Raw genomic sequence first — 18,005 nt, forward strand, 5'->3', positions numbered from 1 at the left:
AGTCATAATGTGGCTGGTGTTGGCCTACTTCTCTGATGCACGGCAGATATAGCCTAACGCTGATACAATGTATTATATAATATTATTTAATAATGTAGCAGATGTCTAGTTTTGTGTGGAGTGAAATAATAAATACTTGTCAAATAATGTGTCATAGCATGCGACTATGACGGTGTATGGGATATAGGCGATATACCTACCACTCAACTATATTTGCCCTATACATCTACATTTCACTTTAACAATTTGTGACAAAATTATTATTCCAATTATTCCAACCCTTTCTTACAATATCAACATTACAATGATAATTCCATTACTTCACTATTTTCTCCGACTATCTGTATCCTCTTTAGTCTTGTACATAGTCCCTCTTCGGTCCCTCTCCCCCTCTCTCCCCTCCCTTTCTCCTTCGCCGCATCCCATTGATGCTGCCAGCGCAATTTTGCACATGCGCAGTGGGGTAGTCTCAGCCATCTGCAGGAAACCAATTAGCAGGAATAAAGAGCTAAGTGTTTTTCTCTCCTCTATGTTCAGACCTCACTCTACCTCTCCCCCGCTCACAACCCTCCGTCTCTCTGTTTACTGTAGATATAGCTTTAAGAAGACGATTTTAGGAACACAGAGAGGAGGACTGTGTTATGCTGCTCTCTCTGCGGCTGGCCTCTCCTGTACGCTCTCTGGTCCAAAGGGAATATGTGGATGTTCAGTAGACCCGCTATTTGACTGGATTACTACAGATACAGATACAGTCCAAGGAGTCCAGAGACGCCGCCGCCACAGCCGCACAGATGTGAGTCTGCGTTTGTTTCTAACTGTCGGCGATATCCCTCAAACTGCTGGGGGATATCACGGATATTGGCTGTGCTGTTGAATGGAAAGAAGAGCTTTGTGCCGCAATAGGCTGTTGCGTTTTTTTTATCTCTTTTGAGTAGACTAAACAAAGACAGAAGTACGCTACAGTAATATAAACATCGTCATAGTCACCATTCCAGTTAAATAATGTCTGTGTCAGCTGGTGTAGCCTATATTGGTTAACATCAGCAGTTGCAGGCTACTGTCAGCGATAGTTCCTCGGTTTGTGAGTTTTTCCCGCGCTGACAATGCACACAAACGCAATCATCTACGTTCCCTGTCGGTTCAATATTTTCAGCTCAGTTGGTGAAGGGAGGTAGGCCCTATTTTTTTTTATCAGGGTAGGATATAATTCTCTCTCTAAAGCGCGACTCATTCAGTCGAATTCCCGTTAACCAGTATGCCCCCTCTCTCTCTCTCTCTCTCTCTCTCTCTCTCTCTCTCTCTCTCTCTCACACACACACTTTCCTCAAGTAATAGTTTCCCATACTAGATAGACATATAGTGGGGAATAATTGTGTAAATAATTTTAGATTTGTTATCGAAAGACTAGGCTATTGATCTGTGTAAATGAAAACCTTTAGAGCCAAGGCCAGTGGTAGAAGTTCACCTGACAAAGACTATTGTTTATTGTGTTGCAGTAATTAACACTCAGTCCTATGTGCATTGTGCATGCATTTCTTCCTTTAAATTCTTCTCTCTCTCGCTCTCTCTCTCTCTCTCGTGTGCTCTCCATCTCTCCCTTTCCCTCTCTCTCTCTCTCTCTCTCTCTCTCTCTCAGGTGGGGTAGTGATGCATGGCTGCTGTAGGAGCCATTATGGACATCGGTGAGGGAGGGAGAGGAAGGGATGGAGGGAGAGAGGGAGGAGAACCTGACATCAGCACCAAGCCATTATCTCATCCTCTCCTGACCCCGGAAGTGGTTCCTTCTAAGGGGTCGCCCTCTCGTACCTCAGCCCCGGCCCCTGCCAAAGAGCCCTCCAACCTGACCCAGACAGAGCAAGGGGGTGCAGAGGGGACCGCAGGCAGAGAGGAGACCCCAGAAGGGGAGCGGGGTATATACTCACAGAATAATGGTGTGACACTGAAAGAAGAGCAAGAGAAGGAAGAGAAGCTAAATGAGAAGAAGGAGAAAGAAAGATTGTTACTGGTGGACGACAGAGAGGAAACGGGAAGAAAAAACCTTGCACCAGCCCTCAGCAGCAAAGACAGAGGAGAAGAGGAAAAAGAGAAGGAAGAGGAGAGAGAAGAGGCCATCTCAAACCAAAGCCAAACCAAATCCAAATGTAGTATATTACCTCGACAGAGCCAGCACAGCTCTGCTTCCAGCACTGTTATGGCCAGTGGCACATTGAACAGCAACATCCACATCACTGCTTCCAATTCTCCAAAGCACTCTACCTCTCCTTCTACCTGTCCAAAGCTCACATTATCACCTTCCAATTCTCCAAAGCACTCTACCTCTCCTTTCACCTCTCCAAAGCGCTCCAGCTTTTTCCCCTCCTCTCCTTATCCTCAGAATGAGACAGAGGTGAGAGACACAGGAGAAGTGCAGGGCAATAGTCCTTGTTTTCCTCTGAGCTTTAAACCCCAGCAGTCTGCTCTGTCTAAGTCCACCAGCCCACCCGCTAAGGATGATGGTAGGGCAGACGCCACTCACACTTCCCTTATTGCCAATGGAGACACCGCCAAAGTTCCAAAACCAAACAACAACCCAGAAGTGAGAGATGGAGATAGAGAGATGGAAATAGAAAGAGATGATGATGAGGGAAATGGAGAGAAGGAACGAGAGGGAGATGAGAACATAGAGACTGTATCTAAGTACCTCCACTCCTCTCCCTCCTCTTCCTCCTCACCCTCCTCTCCCGTCTCACTGAACAGTCACATGGCATTGATGCACTCCCGGAACTCCTGCAAGACACTTAAATGCCCCAAATGTAACTGGCATTACAAATCCCAGCAGACACTGCAAGTCCACCTCAGAGAAAAACACCCAGAGTCTGGGGGCTCATGTGTGTGTGGGGGCTTGGGGGAGAATTGTGTTTGTGGAGGGTCAAGGGGTGTGTGTCTGTACTGTAGCACAGGGAAGGCCCATCCTCGTCTATCCCGAGGGGAGAGTTATGTCTGTGGGTACAAGCCCTATCGTTGTGGTGTGTGTGATTACGCAACGTCCTCTAAAGGAAACCTCAGCATACACATGCAGTCAGACAAACACCTCAGCAACGTACAGACAGCGGGACAAACACAACATGCGCACAGCACACACACACACTCCACACACAGCGCGGGCTCCACTGTCAGAGACACGACAGGCGGTCAGGTGTACGGACACACACACCCCGAAGTCACGCAGCCCCCTGAAAACACACCGCCCTACCCCAGCCATCCCTCCTCCCAGGGTAAGAGGTGGCGGTGTGAGGTGTGTGATTATGAGACCAGCATTGCGCGGAACCTGCGCATACACACCACCAGCGAGAAACACACACAAAATGTGCTGCGCCTGAAACACACACACAACGTACTGCAGCTGCAGAGAAGCTACTACCTGGCCCACTGCAGGAGTCTGCCTCCTCATCTCACACTGCTACACAGCACAGGTGAGAGACTACACACACACTGACACATACTTAACTACTGTTCTGTTGGGCTCTGTTCACTGGCACATCAAGTTCGGTTGATACTTGATTATATCCATGCTTATATGTATCGGCCTGTCTCTGTTCTGTGTGTGTGTGTGTTCTAGGTGGGGAGCAGTCTTTGGATATTCATCAACTAACAGCAGAGGAGCCAGTTGCCCCAGATTCAACCCTGACCCCCTCCCCCTCTCCTCCTCCCTCCTCCTCACCATCCCCTTCTCCATCTCCCTCTCCCCCTTCTCCCCTGTCTCTCTCCCCCTCTCCCCCTCCTCCCCTGTCTCTCTCCTCCTCATCTCCCCTCTACCGTGGTGTGTTCCGGTGCCTGGTGTGTTTCAGTTTCTCCTCTGACAGTCTGGAGTCTCTTGGGTCTCACCTAAGTGCCCCCCGCTCCCTGCCCCAGTCTGAGTGGCGTTGTCTGGTGGCCGGAGGCTGCTATTGCAGGCTGTGTGGCTACAGCACCCCCCTCACAGCTAACTTCACCTTGCACTGCCAGACAGACAGACACAGGGCCCGCTACCAGCTGGCTGCCCACCTCTGGGAGAGAGGGGAGAAGGGGGAGGCTGTGGACTGGGAGGAAGTTGGGAAGTTGGTTGCTACAGGCAACCTGGTCCAGCTGAAGTGTAACGTGTGTGACTTCCAGACCACCAGCTTGGAGAAACTGAGAATACACAGCGTCAACTCCCAACACCAGGCCAGCCTCAGAGTCTACATGGTCAGTACAAACACAATCATTGCTGTTTTTGGGCTATACAATTGTTTCGAAATATTTGGCAAATAGACAGCAAATAAAACACAGAGACCAGATTTAGTTTGTACATATTTCTTTCTATCACACCTTGTATAACTCCAACTTCCCCCTCTCTCTTTCCCTCTCTCTCTAGTTCTTAGAGCAGTATGACAATGCAGTAGCTGGAGGCTCCTGGTCGTTCCACTGTGTCTTGTGTAATTACTCCTCCCGCTCTAAACTCCACCTACTGAGACACACCCACTCCACAGGTCATCATAAGAGGGAGGAGCTTCACAGCTTGCAGCTTGTGAAAAGGAGGAGCCTGAATAAAGGAGAGGATCTAGCTGCCATCTTCAGCATCAGGAAGTGTACCAGTCCTGAGATAGGTAAGAAATTCAGGTCGTCTTTTCCCATTCCCTTCTCTCTGAAGTGTGCACTTGTTCATTTCTCCTGAGGAATTTAAAAGTATGGGATTATTGTAGACATTGGCAAGAGGGAATTTCAACCATATTTTGAACATCAGTCCAGAACAAATGTATAAATAGGATAGAGAAAATGAACTCCAGGCCTAGGATAAGTCAACGGAGAGAAGACATTAGAAGAAACTTGGAGAGATGGAGCAAGGTGAAGAGAGAGTGATTGAGAGAAAAGGAATGATTGATTATGGTCAGGGGTCAATTGGGTTAATTGATTTGTCGATACACATGCTCGTTACATCCCCTATCACCCCGACAATGCTAACAAGCACCTACCGACTCACTGCTATTGAACTGTAGGGTGGCGGGTAGCCTAGCGGTTAAGCGCTTTGGACCAGTAACCGAAAAGTTGCTGGTTCGAATTCCAGAACTGACGAGGTGAACAAAAATCTGAAGTTGTGCCCTTGAGCAAGGCATTTAACCCTAATTGCTCCTGTAAGTCACTCTGGATAAGAGCATCTGTTAAATGACTGTAATATTCCAGAATAGAACTTTCAGGCCAGTTACCCAGACACTGTCAATAGAGATTCTCCATTCGAGCATGCTTTTTAGTCCATGACTAGGCTTAGTGAGGGTCAGAAACTAGACTTCTGAGTACCGTTCTAATGACTCCTACTGTACTCTGTTCTATCTCTGTCTGGTCTAAATCTGGTCTAACTCTGTCTGCTACTCTGTATTAAACAGTCAATAGCAGGTATTTGGTCTGAATGAACTGGTCTGAATCCCAGGAGGCTCTTTAATAGAAAATCAATAATGGATCAATCAGTGTGTGTGTGTGTGTGTGTGTGTGTGCGTGTGTGTGTGTGTGTGTGTGTTGCTGTGTATTAACATATGTGTTATCTTTCTAGATGAAAGCAGTGAGGAGGGGGAGAGGAGAGATTCCTTATCCCCAGCCAAGCGATCATTCTCTTGGCTGGAGGAGACACAGAGCCCCCTCTCTCCCAAATGCCCCAGAACCGACAAGCACACCACTGACCAACATACTACTGCCAAGTGCCCACTGTGCCAGGACACACTGGTACACACACACCTGAGACGTCACCTCACACTCATTCATAGTGTGGCCCAGGACTGTGTGGAGAAGCTCATGAGCACTGTAAGTGTGTGTGTGGGTGTGCTCTAGCTACCTTTCATAAGCAGAAGTGCAATCAAGCTGAAGGAGTTTGCTTTTAGTGTCTCTAGCAAACAAAGAGTGCTCATCTCTCCACATCACCAACCTCCATTACTTTACCCAGCATGCTAAGTGCTCTTTGTCTCCCTCTCTGACTTCACTTGACTGCCTTCTTCCTTTTAGGCTTCCTGTTTTTCCCCTCATCCCTCTCTCACCCCTCCCTCTCCTCTCTCCCTTTTTTCTCTCACTCCCTTTTCATCTCTCATTCTTCTCTTCACCCGTCTTCTCTCTCTCCATCTTTCTCTCTGCACCCCTTGTTCTCTCTCGTCCCCCTCTCCACCCCCTCTCCATCTTTCTCTCTGCACCCCTTGTTCTCTCTCGTCCCCCTCTCCACCCCCTCTCTCCATCTTTCTCTCTGCGCCTCCTCTTTCTCTCACCCCCTCTCAACCACTCCTCTCTCTCCAGCTCTCTGCCACCACAGCCCCCATTTCCACCCCTCTCCCTCTCTCTCTCTGATAGTAGTGTAGGTTCATTAATTCAGTCTGGGGTGATGATGGCCATTATGTTCCTCGCTTTCCAATTACTCTCTCAAGATTAAGCCTGACCTTCACTCTCTCACTGCTGCACCCGCATATGTGTATGTGTCTCTTCTGTCTCTGCCATGCCAAGTGTGTGTGTCTTCTTTCTGTGTGTGTGGTTGATATAAAAACACTCTTCATTCTATTTCCCTCTGTCTCGTATTATTATTCATTGATTTAGAAGTAAAGTGTGTAATGGGAGAATGAGGTGATGTAGACAATACAGGAGCATCACTATTATTATTCCGTCTGCACTATCAAACAGGAAAGACACTGTTTTGACTGACTATAAAGGCAATCAGTCATCTGGATAGGTTCAGACTGACGTTCAAAAGCTTTGTTGTTGGATTCTTTTCCAGGTGGCAGTGGATCTGCCAGAGATTCTACAGAAAGAGACACTGCAGAGGGATTCCCATTCAAGCGACTCCAACACAAACGAATATCAAACAAACGATTCCAGCACAATCGACTTTTACGCAAAGGAGTCCCTCAGAAATGAGTCTCAATCAAACGACTGCCATATAAATGAAGAAGAAGTGATACCAGCCAAAGATGTCCCTGCTCTGCCCACCCGTCCTTGTGAGGATCAGCATCTAGCAGAGGACAACACCTCTCACCTCCCAGAGTCCCCCAGCCCCCCCCCCTCCCTCCCCACTCCTCCCTCTCCCTCCCTCAGCCACCTCCCTTCATCCGCCTTACCTCCCTCTCCTCCCAGCGATGCCCCTCCCTCCTCTGATCGTCATTGTTACAGGTTCCGCTGTGGCAGGTGCAGTCTAGCATTCCGGACACAGGAGAAGCTGAAACTGCACTGGCAGTACCATGCCATGAGGGCGGCGACAGAGTGCCACCTCTGCCCCAGACGCTGCCGCAGCCAAGAGGCCCTGCAGAGACACCTGCTCAACACACACCTACAGGACCTACACCTACAGGGTACACACCCTGACCAGATTGGAGCACACATCCAACGACCAACCAGCCTGGAGGGGGAGGAAGAGGAGGGGGAGAGTATGAGTGAAGAAGATGAGGAGGAGGGAAATGAAGGAGAGGAGGATGAAAAGGATGACCCAGATGAGGAGGAGAGGCCCAGTCCAGGGGTTAGTAATAGTGACAAGGGTTCAGGGCAGCAGGAGGAGGAGGCAGGGTCAGAACCCAGCCCCCTCATCAAGGGCTCGAACCCGACTCTGGAGCGGTTCCTGGACCCGGCTCGGCCCTACAAGTGTTCAGTCTGCTGTGAGTCCTTCACTCAGAGAACCATCCTGCTGGTCCACTATAACTCTGTGTCCCACCTCCACCGAGCCAAAGCCAGACGGGCCCTGCATGACTCCAGCCCCAGTCATGCTGACACCCCCCAGGGCCTGGAACCAAGCCCCTACCGGTGCAGCCTGGCCCCTGACCCCAGGCCCTACCGCTGCAGAATGTGTGGGGTGGCCTACAGCCAGAGCTCCACCCTGGACATCCACCTCCGTTCTGTACTGCACCAGACACGAGCCCGTGCAGCTCGGACCCAGCTACCACTGAACCCCCACACCCACCAAACTCCAGCCTCAACCCAGGCTCCCCACACCCCAGGCCCATCCTTGGTCCAAACTCAGACCCCTGCCTCCAGCCCTTCGCCTGGAGGAGGAGAGGCATCTACCAGGGGAAACCCCCCAGCAGACACCAGACCAGCCCCTGCCCCCCCAAGTCCCTGTTCCTCCCTGAGTGAAGCCCAGCTGAGTGTGGGTGTCTCTGGGCAGGTTAAGGGTCAACAGGCTAAGAGGAGGAGAGTAGAGGACCTGACCACTTCCGCAGGACAGCAGGACCTGATGTTACTCCAACAGCAATTAGCCCAGGCCCAGATACTACAGCAGCAACAGGAGTTAACCCAAGCCCAGATACAGCAACACACAGCCCTCCTCCAGCCCCAGCTCTTTAGTCCAACACTGCTCCCACACCTCCCCTTACTGCAACAGAACCTCCTAAAGCAGCACCTCCCTTCAGCAGCAGAGATTCTCCAACACGGGAACCTCTTCCCTCCTCTCCCCTTATCCCCAGACAGCCTATTCTCTCTACAGCAGCAGCTGCTCCTGTCCTTCTACCTTTCTGGAGGGTTGCATCTCAACCCCAACACAACCCTTATGAACCAGACCACCTCAGCTGTCTCCCCTCAGACCACCTCGGCTGTCTCCCCTCAGACCACCTCAGCTGTCTCCCCTCAGACCACCTCAGCTGTCTCCCCTCAGACCACCTCAGCTGTCTCCCCTCAGACCACCTCGGCTGTCTCCCCTCAGACCACCTCGGCTGTCTCCCCTCAGACCACCTCGGCTGTCTCCCCTCAGACCACCTCGGCTGTCTCCCCTCAGACCACCTCAGCTATCTCCCCTCAGACCACCTCAGCTATCTCCCCTCAGACCACCTCAGCTGTCTCCCCTCAGACCACCTCAGCTGTCTCCCCTCAGACCACCTCGGCTGTCTCCCCTCAGACCACCTCAGCTGTCTCCCCTCAGACCACCTCAGCTATCTCCCCTCAGACCACCTCAGCTATCTCCCCTCAGACCACCTCGGACCAACACCCCCAGATAGAGAGGCTTGAACCTCCCTCTCCACAGCCAGAGACGAATGGAATCCAGTTTCCAGCCCATGCCCCGAAATGTGAAACCCAGGCTGAGACCGCTGGCAGTGACTCCCCCCTCCACCAGACAGAGAAAGAGTTCAACCCATCCTCCCCTCCTGAGGGAGATGGAGAGAAGAATGGAGAGATGCAGGAGAGTGAGAAGAAGGAGAGAGCAGAGAAGGCCCTCAGAGTTCTGTTGGAAAGATACGGCTGGGAGCTGGCCCTACAAAGCACTCAGAGCAGACAGAGACAGCAGAACAGAGAGATGGAGGGATGCCTGGAGGAGGAGAAGCAATGTGGAGAATGTGGGAAGCTGTTCTCTGACTCTCTGATCCTGAAGAGCCACCAGGAGTTTGTTCACCGCCAGATGATCCCTCCTGTAGTGTTGGAGATGTTCTCCAGACAGTACAGGCTGCAGTACGACCGCCTTTACCCCCTCAGACCCTTCACACCGGGGGACACTGAGACTACTGTTGTTGCACCCCCAACCCCAGCTTCAGCACCTGCACTTGCACCTTTACCCCCAGCACCAGCCTCAGATTCAACCCTCGACCAAGCCCAATCACTCGCCGTCTCCCAAACCTCAGTCCCAGCCCTTACCCCAGCTGCAACCCTAACAACCATAGACACAGACCCAGCTGTTCCCACACCACCAGCATCCGTATCTGTAACCCTGTCCCCAGACCAAGCCCCAGTTAATTCCCTCTTCCCAGTTCATGCCAGAGCCTCACCAACACCCTCTCCTCCTCCACCCCCCCGCCAACCACAACCACTTTCAGAGCAGGACAGTACCACAACGACAAACACCCCTTGCCCTGACCCCTCTCAAACTATCATATACAAGCCCAAACTCTCCATACCCCCTCTCCCCTTACCCCAACTCCCCCTGCCCCGTCTTCCTTTATCCAACCTCTCCTCTCTTCCCTTCCCCATAGACCCCTCTCTCCTCCCCCTTGGTCTAATGCAGCCCATAGCCCTCCAGTCAATGCTTCAGTACCAGTCCCTGTTATCGTCCTGCCACCAACCACCCTTATCCCTATACACCAACACCCACTCTTCTTCTTTCCCAGCTCTACCCCCATACACTACCACCCACTCTGCTTCTAGCCCAGCTCTACCCCATACACTACCACCCACTCTGCTCCTAGCCCAGCTCTGCCCCCATACACTACCACCCACTCTGCTCCTAGCCCAGCCCTGCCCCCATACACTACCACCCACTCTGCTCCTTGCCCAGCTCTACCCCGATACACTACCACCCACTCTGCTCCTAGCCCAGCCCTGCCCCCATACACTACCACCCACTCTGCTCCTAGCCCAGCTCTACCCCGATACACTACCACCCACTCTGCTCCTAGCCCAGCCCTGCCCCCATACACTACCACCCACTCTGCTCCTAGCCCAGCCCTGCCCCCATACACTACCACCCACTCTGCTCCTAGCCCAGCCCTGCCCCCATACACTACCACCCACTCTGCTCCTAGCCCAGCCCTGCCCCCATACACTACCACCCACTCTGCTCCTAGCCCAGCCCTGCCCCCATACACCACCACCCACTCTGCTCCTAGCCCAGCCCTGCCCCCATACACTACCACCCACTCTGCTCCTAGCCCAGCCCTGACCCCATACACCACCACCCACTCTGCTCCTAGCCCAGCCCTGCCCTCTCTGGAGCGTAGGCTGGAGGAAGGGACAGAGGTTAGGCCTATGAGTGATGTGATGGCCGGTGATGGAGAGGAAGGGGGAGAGAGGGAGGGAGAGGGGGATGAGCAGAGGAGGGATAGGCGCCAGAGGACCACCATCAGTGCAGAGCAGCTAGAGGTTCTATACCAGCGCTACAGTCTGAACTCCAACCCAACCCGCTCTGCACTGGAGGGCATCACCAGGGACACAGGGCTGAAGAAACGTGTGGTGCAGGTACTTTATCATTCTCATAGTAACATTTCTTTAATTCTGTAATGCTGAATCATCTTTTGTGTAATAACATGTAATAATGCTGTGGTTGTCTGTCCTTCCTCAGGTATGGTTCCAGAACACCAGGGCTCGTCAGAGGAAGGGCCAGCTCCAGACCCTGGGGAGAGGAGGTTTAGGTGTGGGTCTGGGGGGTGACAACCACAGGCGCTGTCCGTTCTGTAGGGCTTTGTTCAAGGCTCAAAGTGCCCTGGACGCCCATGTTAGGGCCCGCCACTGGTCCCAAACTGACAGACCTGCCTATGGCCTGTCTCATCAGATAGGTTCCGCTGATGACTTCAGTTTTTCTCACAACCATGGATCCTACAGAGACAGGGAGGGTCCCCCACTCTCCCTCCAGCATTCTCCCTCTCTCTCCCACCATCCTTCTCTCCCTACCTCCCTCCATCCCTCCCCGAACCCCTTTCATCCCTCTCCAAGCCCCGGAGTCATCCCCACTGAGAGAAAATACATTTCTGGGAAAACAGATTTGACCTTTGACCTGAACGAACCCGACATGGAAGAGGAGGAAGAGGAAGAAGGTCTGTCAATAAAAATATTCCCTTCGTCTGACCAGGCTCATGAGGGTAACCATAGCGATCTGTTGTCTCTGGGATACAAATATGGGATGGCAAGCTTCAACGTTCAAGACTGTGACCAGAATTCCAGTCCAAGTCTGTCTGAGAGTGTGGATAGGCATGGACCGAGACAGCAGCAGCAGAGGCAGCGTACACAGATGACCCCCCAGCAGGTGGCCAAGCTCAGAGCCTGTTACAGGGAGCACCCCACCCCCAGCCCCCTGCAGTGTGAGGGCCTGGGACGGCAGCTGGGGCTCCCACGCAGGGTGGTGCAGGTGTGGTTTCAGAATGGCCGGGCCAAGGAGAAGAGGGCAAGGAGCCTCAGAGTTGACCCCACCACAGGATAGAGGGAAAGGCAGCAGAGGACAGGGGAGAGAACGCACACAGCCATGAACTAAGTGCATGTCACTCACAACAATAAACCAACCAGATGCCATAGAAGCCAAAGAGCATTCTACCAGTGTACCTCACCCCTTACTCAGCCCCAAAACATCACAGGGCAGACCTCCTCTAGAGCTTTAAGACACCACTCCTCTGTTCCTCTGTCTTACCTTTCCCCTCCTCTCCTGTCCTCCAACCGATACCTCAGGAGTTAACCCCTCCATGCCAACAGATGTCCCTGTTCTGACAATAGAATCTGGAGAACCAGGACACAGTATGTGCCCCTCCCACTTCTGTTGAAAGACTTTACAAGTGCAAGTATCAAACTGTTAGACGTTTTAGTGTATAGAACATTCTTTCAAAGTATAAGAAAACTGAAAGAAACACAAGCAGCTACGGAAAACAAAAATGTAAAATATTCTTTACAAAGAGCATCTGCAAAGACTGGCTTGGATTCCAAAGCTCGTAACCAAAACCTTACATGTCCGTGGATTGTGTTGTCAACATGGTGGTTTTAATTTCCAAACCACAGTACAAACCATACAGTGAAGAGTAGAACTGAGACTGGTGCGTATCAATAGACTGACTGGTCTACGTGGTGCTGAAGCAGACCTCAACCTTCTCAAGCCAATGATGACTCTACTGCACATGTACTGAACGCTCCTTATGTGGATAATAGGCCAAATAGCACTGAGCTAAGTCCACTTTGTCCTTTGTGAGAGGTCATATAAGAAGCTATTTTGATAACGTTCGACCAATATATGTCACAACTTTAACCAAACACCACACAACATTGTCTGTGTTTAGTAAATGTTAATGAATATGAATATTATGGATTAACGGTTGTTATTATGCTTCGATAAGACAAGTGTAATTTTGTGGTGTATGAGAACATAATGTAGGCGTTATGATGTGGAGTTGCCTTTTCTTATTGAAGTAAATACCAATATGTTGTGTAATATAATTCCATGTCTACTATACTCAGGCCAACTGAACTGTTTTTTTTTATTTGGTCGTAGTAATGTACTAGTTTCTCTTCTGTTCCTAATGCCAGACACAAAGTCTGTTTTGAAACCTTATGATGTAAATATTGACTGTTGATATGAAGTTCCTATAATGGTAGTTCAAAAGAAACCTCTCTGGATTTGAGAGATCTGAGCTTTCTGAGCGATAATTGATAGTTCCATTATTCCATTATTACAATGTTAAATGGTGTGAGGGGTAAATTAATGTACAGTATGTAGCTTTTCTATGGTCGACTCAGTCTCCCCTGAGACTGCCTCTGTTCTGACGAACCATACTCACTGAGAGTTACTGACGTTATACTGATGACAACTTCTATGTTGTGTTATACTGATGAAAACTTTAGATGTTGTGTGCACTTAACTCTCACACACTCTAACCACTTTTCTCTCGCTCTCTTTCTCATCTCTCCTCTTTTTGATCTCTAAATGTAATAATATTACTGTAGTAACAGTAATAACTATGATAATATCGAATGCTTTAAAACACAACCCAAAGACAATAACACTGTAACCATCGATGCATAAATCCCACAAAAAACAACTTCAAAAGTTGACTTGATAATGTAACATTGATTGTTGGGAAGAAAGAGTGACTGTATCAGAACTGCTGTATCTGTCTTCACCAGGCCACTGGTGAGTGTATACTGTAACCACCAGATAAACCAAAACCTGTTATTATACTAGGATGGAGGAGCACTTCTCAAAGCCCCCCCCCCAGCTACTAGTGCACTCAGTAGGCGTGTACTCAGTAGGGAACCAAACCCCAGCCCCTAGTGTACCATACTCAGTAGGGAACTACTTCAGAGCCATTGCAGTGTGTAGAGTGGTTGAAATGTTTTCCTCCTCAATGTCAATGTCTTTTTAACCAGATGGAAGAATCCATCTCAGTCTTTGAGGATGTCCAGTTGGCTGCTAACGTATTTTTAAAATACTTGAATAACAACAAACTGTTATAACACACATGACGCTGTTCATAACCTGACCTTTTATTCTGATGTTAACAAAGAGATACTTGGGGCGGCAGTATTTACTCAGTAATGTATTACTATGTGGACAGTGGTTTCTGAACAAAGATACAAAGAAGTTACAATGACACTATAAAGATAAGATACTTCTATACTTAAGATCCTGCATAGCTATTCTATGGCAGGTTGGATTGTATCTAGCCCAAACCTTCCACAGGTCTGTGTACCAGTATGTTTCTGATCTTGTGTCGCTGGCTTGTTTAGCCATGTTTGTTTCTGCTTTAGGCCAACAATGTAGCCTTGTAGCCATGCTTGTCTCTGCTATAGGCCAGGCAACAATGTAGCCATGTAGCTATGTAGCCATGCTTGTCTCTGCTATAGGCCAGGCAACAATGTAGCCATGCTTGTCTCTGCTATAGGCCAGGCAACAATGTAGCCATGTAGCTATGTAGCCATGCTTGTCTCTGCTATAGGCCAGGCAACAATGTAGCCATGTAGCTATGTAGCCATGCTTGTCTCTGCTATAGGCCAGGCAACAATGTAGCCATGTAGTGACATAGACACGTATCCCATGTACCTGGGTAGTCATGTAGCCACACAGATTGTAGCCATGCAGTGATACTGAACACAGAAACAGTCTGTCATCCAGGCTAACCTTCCAAAGGATTCTAACTCTGTTTACCCATAGCTCTATATCTGACCAATGTTTACCACAATACCAATGATCTTTCTTCTGTACTGAAATTCCAAATACTGTACCACTTGGCAGTTGTTATGTACATATTGTTGTTCTATTCCTTTTGCTTATTTTCTGAATAACTGTAAGATGTAAATATTGTGTCGTTCCTGGAAGCTGTTGCCGTAGTGATAACCAAAAGATACCTGTGTTGTGCACCTGTCCCAGTCTCTTGCTCCAGTGGTTAACTTTGTTCCTTCTCCCCAGTTTTCGAATGGATGTGTGTTTTCTCCCCCTCCCCTTTCCATAGCCACTGAGGTAAATAAAGTCTGGTTTGGTGGACATATTTGCCCAATGTCTTGTGTGTGTGTGTTGTGGGTCGATCCCTGGACCCAGAGGTCAGTTCATTAATTACGTCAGTGACATCCAGCCAGATTACTTTCCTTTGTGACAAAATGATATGATGAATATTAATAACCTGGCATGAATTATACTGCTGCTGCTGTTGATGATGCTGGAAGTGGGGCTGGGGGAGGGGGGTTGAAGGAAGGGGAGGGTGTATGTGTGAGTAGGGGATATAATGCTATTGCCTACTCGTGTACATATTTTTAATGCTGTTGGGGGGACAGGGGTACAGGGGAGGTTACTTTAAGGAGGGATAGTGGGTTGTAATGTCATACACTAGAGCATCAGTGGGGGGGGGGGGGGCGGCAGAAGGGTTATAATGTCATTGGTATTGGTGTGTATGTAGGCTCATTTAGATTTAGATTGGTTCTGTGTGAGCAGAGGAACAAGTTAATGTTTATTCATGAGTCCTTCAGCGCAGCCACCAGTTAAAGAGACAGGACTCTGTTTTCACTGATAACACCCCCACCCCAGCCTCAACCCCTCCTCTGGCAGATGCTTTTCCATGATTTCTCTCAGTGTGTGTCTGTTTCACATTATCAGTGTATGTTTTTATTCACTACTAGTAATCCCAGTACAGACACAGTCCTGATGTGAAACTGATTGCTGGAATACTATACTGCAATAGTCATATCACTAATGGAGTACAGTATTAATAGTACACACACACACACACACACACTGTAGGGCAGTAATCAGTGAATGTCATTGAGGAGTTTGTTCAGTGGTTCATCAGGTATAGAGCGGTTTTTATTAGAAGATGTGCTCTCTATCCATCTTCTTAATGATTTTATAATGGTCGCCAGGCTGTTCTAATCAATCATATGGGAGAGAGAGCCTGGTAAAAGTCTATTTACAATGTGAATGTTCTAGAACACATTCTCCCCGCAGTATCTGAAGGCTCTATATTGCCAGAATTGTCTGCTTTTAGGAGCATCTTAAATGGGTTAGTTCACTCATAGTTCACACAAATATGTAATTTTAGACTTTTTTCTTATGTCTACATTTGATCTATCTATGCCTTTTATCAATGTTATGCCCCACCCCCAACACACATACCCGTCTCCTAGGTAGCTAGCTACTTTACATCCATTATGAGATTTGAATGCTCAACAGCAGGACAGTGAGTTCAGCACGCGTCACCGTGGCTGTTACACAGACTCACCCCGCATTATGCTAATCCTTATACACTCTGCCCACAGACAACACCACATGCTGCCCATGATAGGGGGTGGGTCATGGGGGTGTGTGTGTGTGTGTCAGGTTTGAGCAATTGTCATGCTGTCAAACTGATCTGCATGCAAAAAGATCAGCAGTCTAATTACATCGCTTATGGTAAAGAGTGTTTTACGCATAAACATACACGCACGCACACACTCACGCACGCATGCACACAAACACAGACACACTCACACACAGTGCTAACTACATTGTGGCATCATTGAGATATGACATCTGACTTCATCTGACTCTTTATGTGTGTTTCACCTCTTTCCACAGTTCAGAGAAGGGAAACTGGAAAGGCAATCGTAATGTAAACCACATACCACAGGAGGCTGCTGAGGGGAGGGCGGCTCATATTAATGGCTGGAACGGCCTTAATGGAATGGCATCAAACACATGAAAATATGTGTTTGATGTATTTGATACCATTCCACCTATTCCGCTCCTCTCATTAATACGAGCCTGTTCTCCCCAATTAAGGTGCCACCAACTTCCTGTGCCACATACAGTATACTGGATGTGTTATGGGGGAATATACTTTTATGCTCCATACACAGGTTCCTTTCCAGTATCAAATGTTCTTCCAGATTGAGATGCTGGTAATATCCTTGTTAGAATGATTGATTGTCTCTGACACATTTTGATTACAGCCAAATTAAATGGATTGGCTGGCGGACTATAAAACATTGATGTTTAATAACGAGATGCTTTTTTTCTTCATCCAACCCCATTCCTGCTGGCCGCTCCAAATGAGTCTCACCGTTTAATGATATGCAAATGAAATTCGCATGAACCCTATGATCCTGTGTGATGATTAAACTAAGATGGCGTTGGCTGCTGAGCTTCTGCAAGTATTACATATATTCCTTGTGTGCTTGAAGCAGAATAGGCCAACAGTCTGGGGAGAGCAGGTGCTTGATGGAGAGATGACACTATAGTCTTGTGTTCTGCTATAAACATGTACCAATCCTTTATCAGAACATGTTCAATGGTATTGGTGAGATCATACTGTAGGTAAAACCAGATTTGCATCCCCTCTCCATCTCTCCCTCCCCCACCTCTCCCTCCATTAGACTGTGTCTAGCTCCTCCTCTCCTGTCGTTTATTGCACTGTATTTGCATAATGAAGGCTGCGATTAATTAAGATCCCACAGGAGTCTGGAGGGAGGGAGAGATGGCGGGAGTAAAATGAGTGGTAGGGAGGGGATAGAAGGAGGGAGGAGATGAAGAGAGGGAAGAGGTTGATCCACTGCTCGTTAGTCTCCAGATAATCTCTGTGCACCCATAAATAAAATCTCAGGTAATTGGGTCAGCTGCAATGCGATTCACTTCTGTGCACATACATGTTAGAAATTAAGTTCTGGCAAAAAAAAAGTCTCCACCCTCTCAAAACGAAACTCTCAGCCAAAGCCCCCCACCCCCCCACACACACACACACGCAAACTAGCTAAGGTGAAGCAGTTTAAGCCCATCTTCAACCAATCATGATTAATCCAAATAACCAGTGAAGAAAAACCAAAAACGGAACTACTGCTGCGTGATCTCACACTGTCACACATCCCTTTTAGTCCTGGCAGATTCTCTCTGTCTACACGCACAATCTCCAGACATTAGCATATCCAGTCACGTCCAACCATGTGGCACGGTTTAGGGGTGTGAGTTGGGGTGAGGTGGTGGGAAGCAGGGTGAGGAAAATGTTGCAGAGCGATTAAATCACTAATTATGATTGGCTGTTGAAATTAGTCCGTCACTGTTCATTATCAACAGAGGAGATAACCACACACATACAGCAGCGCCTACTGCCTGGTTCTGCTTGTGTCTGTGA

General features: G+C 48.8%; 1 protein-coding gene across 1 annotated transcript; it reads left to right on the forward strand.

Annotated features, from left to right (window-relative positions):
* Nucleotides 1-544: 544 nt before the first annotated feature.
* On the forward strand, nt 545-14,893 carry LOC115134868 (zinc finger homeobox protein 4-like). The gene is given in 8 exon segments (XM_065022502.1): nt 545-793; nt 1,637-3,452; nt 3,599-4,203; nt 4,373-4,604; nt 5,543-5,790; nt 6,743-10,264; nt 10,267-10,893; nt 10,997-14,893. Coding segments are annotated over 7 exon segments (7,869 nt in total). The 5' UTR covers nt 545-793; nt 1,637-1,672; the 3' UTR covers nt 11,852-14,893.
* The last annotated feature ends 3,112 nt before the right edge of the window (nt 14,894-18,005 follow it).

The sequence above is a fragment of the Oncorhynchus nerka genome, linkage group LG9a, assembly GCF_034236695.1.
Source record: "Oncorhynchus nerka isolate Pitt River linkage group LG9a, Oner_Uvic_2.0, whole genome shotgun sequence".
NCBI lineage: Eukaryota > Metazoa > Chordata > Actinopteri > Salmoniformes > Salmonidae > Oncorhynchus > Oncorhynchus nerka.